This window comes from Glandiceps talaboti, chromosome 9 (genome assembly GCF_964340395.1).
Source record: "Glandiceps talaboti chromosome 9, keGlaTala1.1, whole genome shotgun sequence".
NCBI lineage: Eukaryota > Metazoa > Hemichordata > Enteropneusta > Spengelidae > Glandiceps > Glandiceps talaboti.
In genome coordinates this window covers 26,021,650-26,037,428 of record NC_135557.1, presented here as the reverse complement: position 1 = coordinate 26,037,428, position 15,779 = coordinate 26,021,650, and the positions used below count along the sequence as shown (strand labels likewise).

The 15,779-nt window shown below is 35.8% G+C and overlaps 2 protein-coding genes across 3 annotated transcripts; one reads left to right on the top strand and one right to left on the bottom strand.

Annotated features, from left to right (window-relative positions):
• Window positions 1–821: 821 nt before the first annotated feature.
• Window positions 822–9,915, bottom strand: LOC144440267 (transmembrane protein 218-like). Of its 2 annotated transcripts, XM_078129607.1 has the most exons (4): window positions 9,424–9,915; window positions 8,739–8,777; window positions 4,861–4,963; window positions 822–2,249 (listed from the first exon to the last, which is right to left on the bottom strand). In XM_078129607.1, the coding sequence occupies exons 1-4, from the start codon at window positions 9,528–9,530 to the stop codon at window positions 2,112–2,114; spliced, it is 387 nt and encodes a 128-aa protein (XP_077985733.1). In that variant the 5' UTR covers window positions 9,531–9,915; the 3' UTR covers window positions 822–2,111. The 2 variants fall into 2 exon arrangements, with proteins under 2 accessions (XP_077985733.1, XP_077985732.1); XM_078129606.1 differs by lacking the exon at window positions 8,739–8,777.
• A 158-nt stretch (window positions 9,916–10,073) lies between these two features.
• On the top strand, window positions 10,074–14,045 carry LOC144440265 (uncharacterized). The gene is made up of 2 exons (XM_078129604.1): window positions 10,074–10,146; window positions 11,301–14,045. The coding sequence occupies exon 2, from the start codon at window positions 11,341–11,343 to the stop codon at window positions 11,896–11,898; it is 558 nt and encodes a 185-aa protein (XP_077985730.1). The 5' UTR covers window positions 10,074–10,146; window positions 11,301–11,340; the 3' UTR covers window positions 11,899–14,045.
• The last annotated feature ends 1,734 nt before the right edge of the window (window positions 14,046–15,779 follow it).

Here is a 15,779-nt window from a genome sequence, read left to right as displayed (position 1 = left end):
AGGAACTAGACTAAGTCAGTATACTATGTCACTATATAACAGTCGTCAGGAACTAGACTAAGTCACAGTATACTATATCACTATATAAACACAGTCATCAGGAACTAGACTAAGTCACAGTATACTATATCACTATATAATGTCAAGACAATATAAACTGCTTCCAGTTACTGAAACAAATTTACCACACGGTAGCTTTTCATCAAATTCATTTATTCACCATTTACAGAATCCACAAAACTTAGGAATTTACATATTTCCAAAAACATATGTAAAATTCAAAACATATAATTTCTTGATAGCAGAAGTAATATGTACATAATTTACATGTTGTAATTTTTATTTGTTACGTAACATCTGAAATATTCTACCATATTCATGTGCCTTTTTCCTTCTATTCGAGAAACAAAACCAATGATATGAAAGTTTAATTGGACTGAAAACAATCTTTGACTCAATATTTACATCACCTTTAGGAAATACAGTACTAGGCTACAATATCTATATTGGGGTAAAGTGTGCATAACTACAGTCATGTCAATGTATTGTCAGTGGCTGAGTAGTTAAACCACTTGCCACTTACCACTGTGTTTGGGGTTTGAATCCATTCAGGGTTGGATTAAATTTACCAAGCTGTAAGTAAGAAGAGTGTCATTCAATGTGACTCTACCGAACATGCAGGTTTTCCCCGGGTACTCTGGTTTCCTCCTGCATTAACACTGAACCCATGAGGGATGGCCCTCACTGGACTTCTTGGGAGACAAGTGTTTATATACTTAGAGAACTATCCAGTATAAATAAAATTATTATGTATCAACATTGTACAAGCATAATATACAAAAAGTTATGGATATGTAAAATAAGAAATGATTACAAACACAATGACAACAGTGTAATCACAGACATTTAATTACTATATAACTTACATATCATATAGTGCTTTCTAGTCAACCAGGAGGGTATTTGTTTCAGGGCTTGGAATTAACTTTTTCTTTGGTTGTCCTAGTGGGCTACCAATTTCAGAAAGTTGTATTCCAAGGATGGTGACCGATAGCCCTATATTCCTGAACTGAAAAAAGAGCTCCTCTATTGGACCTACATGTATGTGTGTTATTAAAGTAATGTATGTAAATTGTCAAAACTTGAAATCATCACATTATCAGTGGGCTATCAGTTGCAAATTATGGTAGTCCCATGACAAGAATTTGTAGTCTGTGGAGACATGACTACTGTTAATTTCAAGCCCTATCTTTGTATGTACACAAAACACTATAAGTTGGAAAAATACAGGATTCAATTATATACTTCAAAGTTTTTAAACACGTACTACATAAGAACATTTTACTTAATATTGTTGCAAATTTTAGTAGGCACTTCAAAAAAATTCTTTGTATTTTTTTTTTGCATTATAATTAACATATTGTGAAATGTATTCCTATAAATGGTATGGTATTTTTAACTCAGAACTAAAATTTCACCCCTCATTTTAAATCACGTGTAATCGTATAAAAATACTCTCATTGTAAAATTATTGTTGCTGAAAAAATGCTTGTTTTTATTTTCTATCATTACATATTATACCTTAATGTTGTGATAATCCTATTCATGAAGTTAATGGCTCAGTAGATGTAGTTATTCTTTCATTGTTCATTTTATATATCTATATATCTCTACAGTACTTGCGCCAATACAAACATTCAATGCAATAAAAGTTAAGATGAAATGTTGTTGATCCAAAATTTGTTCAAAAATAGGAACTGTGGCTGCATTGAACCTTTATTCACAGCATCACACTTCTGAAAATGTGTGCGACAAGACAATATTCACTGCTCTGTTCATACTTTACGCAATGGTACTCATGAATTACATTTTCTAAAACGTTTTTGCTTTTGTCCTGATCCAATATATCACAGAGACTTAGTATTCCATCCAGTGTGTATTGTTTAATATCTTTTCTTGATAGGTTTTGCCAGCATTGGGTCCATCCAGTGTGTATTGTTTAGTATCTTTTCTTGATAGATTTTGCCGGCATTGGATCCATCCAGTGTGTATTGTTTAATATCTTTTCTTGATAGGTTTTGCCAGCATTGGGTCCATCCAGTGTGTATTGTTTAATATCTTTTCTTGATAGGTTTTGCCAGCATTGGGTCCATCCAGTGGAATAGAAAGACAAAAACCACCCCTACTAGAACAAATAAGCCCATAAATGATACCAGTACTGTCCTTCCAATGATAGTGTTATCATAGATCTGAAACAGAAAATAGTACAACTCAATTCAGATCTCATAATCCCTTGCTTCCTTAAAGTTGTACAAATGAAATACACTTTAAATAGGATGGGGTGGGGGTGGGGATGGGGGTAGAGGATGGGGTGAGGGTGGGGGTAGACTGTAAAATACATCACTAGATCTGGATGTGTCCCCTTTGAAAGGGGGGGGGGGGTAATTAAGAGAATACTGTAAAGGTGGTCAGTCTATTGTTTCTTCTATGCCTACTCTAGCTGCTAGATCTTGGCCAATTCTACTAACTTTGAAAGCAACCACAGGTTGCACAGCACCAAAGTCACTTTCAAAGGCTTGGTGTGCATCAGAGGTATTGTAAGCCTCTACTTTTGTTTGACAACCCTCCAACCTAAGACCTAGGTCTTTACCTTCAATTAACAAGTACATTATGTAAAATCAGTACAGTACTCCCATTCAGACTAATCCCTCTGATGTTATACAAAATGAATACTGGGTGGGGTGTGGGGGTGGGGCTTTGATTCAAGACAGATATACTTTGGTGACTCGGATCTCAAACAACTTCTCAGAATCATTGATTCCTGCCATTGGATGTGTTCTTGAGGTATGGCAAGATGTGCTACCATGACAAATTGCGCCCTCTAGAGGTACTTTGCTGTACTAGCATTGCTAGATGAATACCAGTATTATCTATGCTGGCTAGAAACTACCAAGAGTTGTATAAACACAGTCATTTTGCCATAGATTAGGAACCCTGTTAGAAGAAGGGAGGAAATCAGATAAAACTACCATAGTTTCCAATATACTGTACAATAGTTTTATGGGAACCCATTGTCCAAAAATGCCTTTACATTGACAAAGCAGGTCCAGACTATATTATAGTCCGGACTTAGTCAGCCTGTTTTGGTCTGGACTATTTAAAGTTGGCCTTAGACTGCTCTAATGCTTTCACATTTAGTACTTTTAGGTTGGACTAAAAGTTAGAGCGGCCCTGGAGTGGACTAAATTTAGCAGTGTGAAGCCCCTACAAATGACTGGGGAACTCAATTAGGTTTTATCTACTCACAGCCTAAGTAACAAAACACATGGGTCATACTTACTGTGTAGTCCTCTACTACTGGGGCACTAGGGTCTTCCCTTGGAAAGAATAACAAAACACATGTGTTGTGGTCATACTTACTGTGTAGTCCTCTACTACTGGGGCACTAGGGTCTTCCCTTGGAAAGAATAACAAAACACATGTGTTGTGGTCATACTTACTGTGTAGTCCTCTACTACTGGGGCACTAGGGTCTTCCCTTGGAAAGAATAACAAAACACATGTGTTGTGGTCATACTTACTGTGTAGTCCTCTACTACTAGGGCACTAGGGTCTTCCCTTGGAAAGAATAACAAAACACATGTGTTGTGGTCATACTTACTGTGTAGTCCTCTACTACTAGGGCACTAGGGTCTTCCCTTGGAAAGAATAACAAAACACATGTGTTGTGGTCATACTTACTGTGTAGTCCTCTACTACTAGGGCACTAGGGTCTTCCCTTGGAAAGAATAACAAAACACATGTGTTGTGGTCATACTTACTGTGTAGTCCTCTACTACTAGGGCACTAGGGTCTTCCCTTGGAAAGAATAACAAAACACATGTGTTGTGGTCATACTTACTGTGTAGTCCTCTACTACTAGGGCACTAGAGTCTTCCCTTGGAAAGAATAACAAAACACATGTGTTGTGGTCATACTTACTGTGTAGTCCTCTACTATTAGGGCACTAGAGTCTTCCCTTGGAAAGAATAACAAAACACATGTGTTGTGGTCATACTTACTGTGTAGTCCTCTACTACTAGGGCACTAGGGTCTTCCCTTGGAAAGAATAACAAAACACATGTGTTGTGGTCATACTTACTGTGTAGTCCTCTACTACTAGGGCACTAGGGTCTTCCCTTGGAAAGAATAACAAAACACATGTGTTGTGGTCATACTTACTGTGTAGTCCTCTACTACTAGGGCACTAGGGTCTTCCCTTGGAAAGAATAACAAAACACATGTGTTGTGGTCATACTTACTGTGTAGTCCTCTACTACTAGGGCACTAGGGTCTTCCCTTGGAAAGAATAACAAAACACATGTGTTGTGGTCATACTTACTGTGTAGTCCTCTACTACTAGGGCACTAGGGTCTTCCCTTGGAAAGAATAACAAAACACATGTGTTGTGGTCATACTTACTGTGTAGTCCTCTACTACTAGGGCACTAGAGTCTTCCCTTGGAAAGAATAACAAAACACATGTGTTGTGGTCATACTTACTGTGTAGTCCTCTACTATTAGGGCACTAGAGTCTTCCCTTGGAAAGAATAACAAAACACATGTGTTGTGGTCATACTTACTGTGTAGTCCTCTACTACTAGGGCACTAGGGTCTTCCCTTGGAAAGAATAACAAAACACATGTGTTGTGGTCATACTTACTGTGTAGTCCTCTACTACTAGGGCACTAGAGTCTTCCCTTGGAAAGAATAACAAAACACATGTGTTGTGGTCATACTTACTGTGTAGTCCTCTACTACTAGGGCACTAGGGTCTTCCCTTGGAAAGAATAACAAAACACATGTGTTGTGGTCATACTTACTGTGTAGTCCTCCACTACTGGGGCACTAGGGTCTTCCCTTGGAAAGAATATCAGTATGAGTGTTATAATGAGTGATAGAAAAAATATACCAATACCAGCATTCCTGTTAAAATAAACACAGTTAGGGTTAGACTCAAGTATGAGCTATTTCACTGTGTGTGTGTGTGTGTGTGTGTGTGTGTGTGTGTGTGTGTGTGTGTGTGTGTGTGTGTGTGTGTGTGTGTGTGTGTGTGTGCATGTGCATGCATGTGTGAATAATTTCATTTTTTAAAAACACAACTGTGTCATTTACTAACTCGTGTATGAAATGTTATATATTTACTGACTGACTGACTGCTTGTGAAACAGTCCGGTGAAGGCTTATACTAGACTAATAGTTACTGGAATTTTTTTATTAAGTTGGACAATTTCCTTTACAAAACTAGAAATGAATAACGAAACTTACAACATTTGAAGATTATGAGGTGACAAAAAAAAATCTGCCAAGTGATTGGTGCCAGTCTAAATTAATGTATGGCATGAATGATAGTGATCTCACTAAACAAGGAAATCCAAAATATCACAGTGATACTACTTATCTATATAATATGTGAATCAAAGTAAAGCTAGAATTGTTGTAAGTGAAATCCAAAATATCACAGTGTGTTATAATGAGTGACAGTTATTGACTGTGTTTATATAACTTATCTATATAATATGTTAATCAAAGTAAAGCTAGAATTGTTGTAAGTGATAAAGATATTTTAACTAAAACCAAGTGAAGTGTTTGTTTCTTCACATTTGTGTCTGAAAGAAAGTGACAAGAGACTTTTCAGTGGCGTTTTTTTAAAGATACCAGTACTTGATTTGCTTCAATTCAATAACATACTACTCTTACTACTTCTATTTGTATCACAAAGTTTAGCTTTAACAAAATAATATGTAGGGGAATCAGATTATCTAGTATTAAATACTAACATAGTTTTTATTAGTTCTTGGCTCACAACCAATTGTTGCACATACACTGTACTTACAAGTAATGTTTTATCTATTCAGGTCAATAAATCTGATTAATAACTACTATTGTCTATAAATATTACCATGATGTCCATTGTCTATAAATGATATTACCATGATGTCCATTGTCTATAAATGATATTACCATGATAGCCATTGTCTATAAATGATATTACCATGACATCCATTGTCTATAAATGATATTACCATGACATCCATTGTCTATAAATGATATTACAATGACGTCCATTGTCTATAAATGATATTACCATGATGTCTATTGTCTATAAATGATATTACCATGACATCCATTGTCTATAAATGATATTACCATGATGTCCATTGTCTATAAATGATATTACCATGACATCCATTGTCTATAAATGATATTACAATGACGTCCATTGTCTATAAATGATATTACCATGACGTCTGTTGTCTATAAATGATATTACTATGACATCCATTGTCTATAAATGATATTACAATGACGTCCATTGTCTATAAATGATATTACCATGACGTCTATTGTCTATAAATGATATTACTATGACATCCATTGTCTATAAATGATATTACCATGATGCCCATTGTCTATAAATGATATTACAATGACATCCCTTGTCTATAAATGATATTACCACGATGTCCATTGTCTATAAATTATATTACCACGATGTCCATTGTCTATAAATTATATTACAATGAAATCCCTTGTCTATAAATTATATTACCACGATGTCCATTGTCTATAAATGATATTACTATGACGTCCATTGTCTATAAATTATATTACCACGATGTCCATTGTCTATAAATTATATTACAATGACATCCCTTGTCTATAAATTATATTACCATGATGTCCATTGTCTATAAATTATATTACTATGACATCCATTGTCTATAAATTATATTACCATGATGTCCATTGTCTATAAATTATATTACTATGACATCCCTTGTCTATAAATTATATTACCATGATGTCCATTGTCTATAAATTATATTACTTGTACAATGACATCCATTGTCTATAAATGATATTACCATGATGTCCATTGTCTATAAATGATATTACCACGATGTCCATTGTCTATAAATGATATTACCATGATGTCCACATTCCTATTTACCTACACTACTTTACATACACCACCTAAAATCAGTACATACCACCAAATTGCATGATATCAACTAGTAACTACTTCTTACATTCCCTTCATTCTCTCTACAACATTGTATCATCTAATAATATTATGATATTACTGAGTTAGTCCTGGAAATATATGCTCTGAGAACTCTGGCACATCAGTATTCAGCTCTGCTATAGTTCCTCCCATGGAGACTGAACAGTGATGTGTCGGAGTTCTTGGTGCAAATATTTCCAGAGATATTATGGTTAGTAAGATGGCAACAGCCATATCTAGTACCTCACTCCCCTCCATTGTACATGACATACAGAACCATAATAGCTATCTCTCCCTCCATTGTACATGACGTACAGAACCATTAATGGCTATCTCTCCCTCCATTGTACATGACATACAGAACCATAATAGCTATCTCTCCCTCCATTGTACATGAACCATAATGGCTATCTCTCCCTCCATTGTACATGACATACAGAACCATAATAGCTATCTCTCCCTCCATTGTACATGACGTATAGAACCATAATAGCTATCTCTCCCTCCATTGTACATGACATACAGAACCATAATAGCTATCTCTCCCTCCATTGTACATGACATACAGAACCATAATGGCTATCTCTCCCTCCATTGTACATGACGTATAGAACCATAATGGCTATCTCTCCCTCCATTGTACATGACATACAGAACCATAATAGCTATCTCTCCCTCCATTGTACATGACGTATAGAACCATAATAGCTATCTCTCCCTCCATTGTACATGACATACAGAACCATAATAGCTATCTCTCCCTCCATTGTACATGACATACAGAACCATAATAGCTATCTCTCCCTCCATTGTACATGACATACAGAACCATAATAGCTATCTCTCCCTCCATTGTACATGACATACAGAACCATAATGGCTATCTCTCCCTCCATTGTACATGACATACAGAACCATAATAGCTATCTCTCCCTCCATTGTACATGACATACAGAACCATAATGGCTATCTCTCCCTCCATTGTACATGACATACAGAACCATAATAGCTATCTCTCCCTCCATTGTACATGACGTATAGAACCATAATAGCTATCTCTCCCTCCATTGTACATGACGTATAGAACCATAATAGCTATCTCTCCCTCCATTGTACATGAACCATAATAGCTATCTATCTATTTTACTGTAGACTGAAAGTTTCATCATTGTTGGTTCTCCTGTTAAAGTGGCACAAGTTGAGTTTTTACTCAAGAGGAAATACATTCATAAAACTTTTATTTAACTATTCTAGTATAATGTTAATATTAAGGAATACTTTTTATGACATTACAATTTCTGTTGGCATGTTAGAACAGTTGGCTGCATAGTAGGGATGTACATCATAAAATTGTATATAAGTTATATCCTAATACCAGGTTGGAGTTCAGTCAATTGCAAATGATGGTTAAGTGTACATGAATACTGCGAGTATTTACAGAAATGCAGCAAAAATTACGACTAGAACCAAATAAACTCAGCTTGTGGGCCTTTAACTATTAGCTGAACACAGTACAGGTGATATATGGACTATGTAGACAATGATGAACCTTTCAGTCTCATTTCTCACCTAATACCATATCTACCACACTATATATCTCCATGCCATGTTTATCCATGCATTGTAACTTACCACAGACACTTAGAGGTCAAATAAATAATATTTGACACTCTTAGATCAAGTGTAACTTACCACAGACACTCGGGGGTCAAATAAACAATATCTGACAGTCTTAGATAAAGTGAGTAGAAAATAATAATAGATGAAACAGAAGCATAAATACAGCATCTATAGAGTGGTATGTTATGAATTATGGTATGTTATGGTACATGAAAAAAAAGTAAACAGAGAAATAAAGTGAATGGGCTCATAAAAATTCAACTTTGCAGGTTTTTAAACACTGACATGTAACAGTGTTTCACTAAGGTTTTGAAAACCCAGTAGCAGAGGGAGAAATCTGGGAATATTTGCAAAGTTTTGCATATCATGAGCACATTGAGTTTTATTGATATCAGTGGATTTTACTCCTTTTAGTCTGTCTGTTGGGAATATCAATCAATATACTATATCTCATTTGTTTAAAAGCATTGGTCAGCATATACTACTAGTAGTAGTATAGTATCTGTATACACTGTGTAGCAGGTGATTGACAAGTCTAAACCAATGCATGCAAACAAGATACATCTCTTTGGAGTCTCCACTTTCACCAAAAAATGTAAGTTAGAGACAACATAGCCTTGCTGGGGAGACAAAGAGCAGCAAAAAGTGGCCAAATTTTTACAGCACTAGAAAGAACACATTGAGGTCATTTCAAGAATTACTGTCAGATACATCTGATCTGTCTTTGTAATTATTTTAAAAATAATGTAAAACTTACTTGAGTCCCCCCTGTGACCTAGAGAAGAAAAGACACAGGGCAAAAGTCAATGTCCATATAAAGGCAAGTATGAAGATTCCTACTCCAACACCAAGTACTGTTGCCATAGTTACAGACGCCGTTCAGTAAAATTACCAAAGTGGGCCAAAAAAGTACAAAAAAACAACACAACCGAATGATTTAGCGAACAGAGGACGGCTTTCTCAATAAGGTCATGGCCAGGTCTTCGTCTTACATTCCAAAAACACGTCTTCCACAGGAAAATAGGCAAATTCTTACGGCCCAGTCTCGGCCAATAATAATAATACGACCCTTCACACTGTCAAAATGTCCAACTCTGCGATCGACGAAACATCTGTGAGTATTGACTTTACATTGTTTCGTATACAACTTGAAAATGTATCAACTGTGCCAATTTTAGTAGTTAATCCGTTCTAAAAATCAGTGTAATCTTGCAAAATATCACCAAACTGTCCTTAGATCTTGTTTTCAAACGTGGAGCCCTGGAAAAATGTGACCTCCGACATGCGCATATGGTGTGACCTTTTGTAACTTAGTACAGAGCATTTCATTGGTTCATTCTTTTGCATGTAGTCCACAAGAAGACCAATGACATTTGCTGTAAGGAAATTCACCCAAGGGCAGCTGAGCAGCCATTGACAATAACACTTCCCTTGTCATCCCCAATTTACCGCGATATCTCAACTTGGTAAGGGGTGAGAGGTGAGTAAGTCAACGTAAATGTTATCTAACTAATCTGACGTGTAACTAAATACTTTGAAATTAAATAGTCGGTATTTTTATACGAATTTTCGATGACGACACAACACACACTAAAGCACATGGATGGCAAACAAAGGCAACTCTTATAAGTTATAGGTTATTGAACTCTGATGATTTATACGTATGAAATAATTTTGTAATTTGTATACCACAACAGGTTGGAAACTATTGACCAACATCGAAATAGTGAAAATATGAAACTTGAGAATTCTATAAGTAGATATATAGAAAGTAGAGTGAATTCTAGATTATATTGATTTCTAGACACTTGTTAAATTGTCAATCAATATTTATATATTTCATTTGTGTATATATTTGTGTGTGTGTGTGTGTGTGTGTGTGTGTGTGTGTGTGTGTGTGTGTGTGTGTGTGTGTGCGTGTGCGTGCGTGTGTGTGCGTGTGTGTGTGTGTGTGTGTATATTATATATGTATACATGTATACTATATACTGTATATATATTGTGTATGTATGTGTTTATATATTTTATGTGTGTATATGTGCTCATATTTCATTTATGTATATGTTTGTGTGTGTATGTGTTTATATATTTCATGTATGTGTATATTATATTATATTCCATTGCATGTACATGTATATGTGTGGTTATGTATTTCATGTTTGTTTGATGTGTATATGTAAGTGCATGTGTGTGTGTGTGTGTGTTTGTGTGTGTGTGTGTGTGTGTGTGTGTGTGTGTGTGTGTGTGTGTGTGTGTGTGTGTGTGTGTATGCATGCATGTGTTATTTATTTTCATCAGTTCTGGTGCAGTGTGACACTGTACAGACAGAGTTTTCCAAATTCTTGATTCCGATTGTTGTAGACAGGCCACCTGTAAACAAATCAGAATTGAGGCATGTGATAAGTGTAAGCAAGATGACATCAGTCCTACCAAGCAATCAGAAACACGTTGTCTCTTTGTTCTGTAGATTTACGAATACCTTGTTTAAGGTTATGTTATGTGTGATGTAATATTGAAGTTAGCATTGAATAGTTATGTTAATTTACACACCAAATTGAAGCACTTTTCGTCAAGTATTTTTTACGTAATGACAATGGATGAATATCAAATATTTTGAATTCATTTGTTTTACAGGTTATCTCTACACAAGTTCTCCACAATTTGTAAATCTATAATGGCTGAAAACATAACTTTACTACAGCGTACAGAGTCTGATGAACAGTATATGAAGAGAACTGAACCATGTACAGAACATTATACAGAAAGTGCAGCACAGTATACAGAGAAAACACAACGTTACATAGATGATGAGGACCAGTATACGTTAGGACCAGAAGAGTATGAAGAGTTATTTCCACAAAACAGGATGTATGATGCAGAGTTGAATGAAGAGTACCAGGAAGCTATTTTAACTGCTGATGATAGGAATGAACCACCTCTGACGCATCCCTTCCCCATCGTCAAAGTGAAAAAAAGAAAGCGTAAATTTGAAAATAAAGACAATACAGTCACAAAGATTGCTAAAGTTGATTCACAGAATGGAAATACTGAGGCCACTGTTGCTGTACCCAAAACAAAGACGGCTGAAGACAGGAAAATGATGGCCCAGAAAATGAGGGAGAAGAGACGACTTGAGAGTCTTGCCAAGAAAAAAGAGACAGAGAATGAGAAAGCTAGACTTGCAGCAGCAATTGCTAATAGAAAGAAACAAGTCACCTCAACATCAAGATGACGAGGCAGTGTCTATCTTATGCTATCTTGTCCTACACTAGTTTATTACATTGCAAAAACCATAGACCCTACACATATAAGGTCTATGTAAAAACTGATGATATAAGATATACTGGTAATGGTATATGAAGACGCCACAGTGAAATCCAAATAGTAGGTGAAAGACACCACAGTAAAATCCAAATAGTAGGTGAAAGACGCCACAGTGAAATCCAAATAGTAGGTGAAAGACGCCACAGTGAAATCCAAATAGTGAAATAGAAGGAAAGACACCCTCAATATCAAGATAATACCATGATGGCATTTACAGTACAGCTTCACCATTCTTTTCAATAATTTTAATAAATCATGTAAACCTATGCTGAAGACATTTTGAGTTCTGATATTTGTAAGATCAGTTGAAAACATAGAAATAAAAGTAACACATTACCTCTACAGCAAGATGACTTGAAGACGACCATAAGTGGATTTTATATCGTTATCCTCTTCAGTTGAAAGAAATTGGAATTGATATCAGTTGATATAGTGAGGGAATTATCTTAAAGTTACACTGCATTATCGTTTGGCTACATGCTGCTGTTTCGCTGGTCCTTGTGTACACACTGTCTATATTTTCCCCCAGTGTCTATATTTCCCCTCCACTGTCTGTATTTCCCCTCCACTGTCTATATTTCCCCTCCACTGTCTGTATTTCCCCTCCACTGTCTGTGTTTCCCCTCCACTGTCTGTATTTCCCCTCCACTGTCTGTGTTTCCCCTCCACTGTCTATATTTCCCCTCCAGTGTCTATATTTCCCCTCCACTGTCTATGGTATAGGTCATAATTTCAAGGAAACAGGATCTTTCTCAAAGGACAAACAGTGTAACTGTTACTTTATTGATAGAAAATGACACTATGACATCGATACACTAGAACCACATTAGTGTTCTCTGTTTCTGTTTTCATATAACACATTTTCACCAAGCAGTGAGAAAAGAAGTCTGCCAAAGTTTCTGTCACTGAATGTGTTGTAATTTTTGAAAGTTTTTCATCAGTTAAAATGCTATGAATACACTTCTTTGATAATGAAATATTGAAATCATGTGTACTAATCAATAGCATACTATGATGTGTACTAATCAATAGCATAGTATGATGTGTACTAATCAATAACATAGTATGATGTTACTTTTAAGATCAGTAAATTTCTAAATTATGTAAACTTATAATTATGTGAATGATGCAGTAGAGATAACTTGATTAGGTTTACACTTTAGTATACTGTGGATACCATCTCCCATCTATTTACACCAGTCTACGTACTGTTAGGTGTTTCCAACTAGATTTCAATAAGGTAACTTTACCTCTACCGTACTACCATACTACCATACTATCGTACTACCATACTACTGTACTACCGGTACTTCAGTTTACCTTGTGAAGAGATGGTATATAAACATCAACCTGATCTTTGAATATATGAGACCACATTGAAATTCATCTGATCCATATGCATACACCTCTGGATCTTGACTGTAAGATATATTGTGTCACTCATCCTCACCAGCCTGACCGCTGTGTGAGGGCGCCCTGTAACTGCATACATGTACCTTACACAGACTACTCTGGGTTCCACACTACAAAAATCTAGCTAGCATGTAAGGACATTCAAGAAAACTTTGAACTTACAGTGCACAGTACATTATAATTTTTCCATCTATAAAATTGGAATTTCATTTTATCACTATACTAGTATCCAAGCTAATCTCCCAGTCTAGACTAGTATCCAAGCTAATCTCCCAGTCTAGACTAGTATCCAAGCTAATCTCCCAGTCTAGTTTTCAGCTACAATAAAATACTGTAAAATACAGTCTTTTTCATATTGAGTATAATAACGAACAGTTTGACAAAACCTGTCAACCTGAACAGGCAAAATGTTATTCATAATAGAACCCTTGATCGTGATACAAGAATGAATTATTATTGACCTGATATTGTAAAATATTGCCATGTAAAAAGATTACTATCTGATATGACTGTTAGTAATATAAGTAGAAATTTGGGCACACACAGAGAATTGTTGAACAATATGTATTGTGGGATTGTACAGGTATAACTTGTGTGTCACATTTCACATGGTTCTCTTATATTCCTGTACAGATAACTAACACTGTATACTTGTCTGTGATTCCTGTACATAGGACATATGGATGCCATATGTGAATGTATGCAAGGATTGTGAATAAATTTAATATCACCCTGAAGTCATGTGATCAGTGTATTTGCTCATCTGTGGGAGATAGTATTTACATATTGTATGTATGTATGTATGTATGTATGTATGTATGTATGTATGTATGTATGTATGTATGTATGTATGTATGTATGTATGTATGTATGTATGTATGTATGTATGTATGTATGTAACCAAGTGTTCTTATCGTTCATTTCAATTCAGATTCACTTAGCTAATGAGTTCGATACTTGGTAGTAAGTATCAAACTCATTAGCTAAGTGAATCAGTAGATATTTTGTACTTGAAATTAAGTTCTGAAATATCTTTAAAATTATCTGTTGTTTGGATTTGTCTGTGTTTATAATAATTCTGCCAGTTCAGAAGATCATATGACATCTGATAGGCCTAGAGGGAAAATAGAGAGAGAGAGAGAGAGAGAGAGAGAGAGAGAGAGAGAGAGAGAGAGAGAGAGAGAGAGAGAGAGAGAGAGAGAGAGAGAGAGAGAGAGAGAGAGAGAGAGAGAGAGAGAGAGAGAGAGAGAGAGCGAGACTGACAAATAATACCGTCACGATCACATATAACACTTTAATATATTCAATATTCAATCTTTATTAGAATACGCTACAGACACTAAACGAGAGTGTGGTAATAATTTAATACAGTAGTAATATGCCGCATCAGCGTAGCAGGTGTTCGTGTGTGCCTTTTTACGGGTAGACATGGTGTCTATGTCTACGTAAAGGTCGGTTTTGGAAATCAACACGGTTTGACAGATTGCATTTGTGAATGTAGTGACCTGTACATCTAAGGTCAGCCGCTCCACGACGCTGTATTGTTATGGTGACCTGCTATGTCTTCTATTCGTCTAATCACCGACACTTTTTCACTGCCAACCATTCACTTGTCGTTTTCTCTCCTCCCACTCCATCACTTTTATTCAGCCACGCAAGCTTTTGTTTTCACTATAAAATAAACCCATAAATATTTTACTTTCACATCGGCTAATTTATGAGGGAACCACCCATTTATTGAAAATTACGATGTATATTTTTAAAACAATAGTATTGTTCATCAGTTTGCGCGAACCATTTTCACATCCGAGACGTAGACAAACCTGTTTTCTAGTGTTCTAAAACTGACCCAGCGCTAGCTAGCTAATTTTCAGGTGATCGTGAGTTTTGGTCAAGCACCCACTGCTCGTTTTTGTTATCGTTTTATTGCGGCTATCTGTTTTGGCGGTGCTTAGCGATTTCTATTATTTTATCATTGTGGTGGACCAGCCTACTAATTTAGCCAAACATTTGTTCTGCTTTATCCACTGATGAGACAATAAAGATAATATTCAAGTGACGTAAGCGACCAACCGGTGACCTAGTAGCTTATTCCATCTGTACTTAAGATAGGGGTAAAGCTAAAGGACTGAGGGACAACTGTAATACTATAGTGATAATATGTTCGTCATCAAAACACAAAAGACATTCCGATTTGAATTCTGAACAGATGTTAGCTATTTTTAAGTGATAACAGATGCTTTAATCCTTTTTATTCAAATCTGTATTGCAACTCCACGATTTCCTGTTTTCTTTTTTTACCCACTTTTAAAAATGAAATGAGCTAAAATCCCACCCACTGATGAATTATTCATGACCGGTAGACATTATTCAAAG

Bases quoted from the DNA above. Each gene is read 5' to 3' on its own strand.
- LOC144440267 (XM_078129607.1), bottom strand. From the start codon at position 9,530: ATGGCAACAGTACTTGGTGTTGGAGTAGGAATCTTCATACTTGCCTTT. The intron at 4,964-8,738 runs GTAAGTTACACT...TTATTTTAACAG, and splicing joins TTGACCCCCGAGTGTCTGTG to GAATGCTGGTATTGGTATAT. The intron at 2,250-4,860 runs GTAAGTATGACC...TTTCTGTTTCAG, and splicing joins CAGTAGTGGAGGACTACACA to ATCTATGATAACACTATCAT.
- LOC144440265 (XM_078129604.1), top strand. From the start codon at position 11,341: ATGGCTGAAAACATAACTTTACTACAGCGTACAGAGTCTGATGAACAG.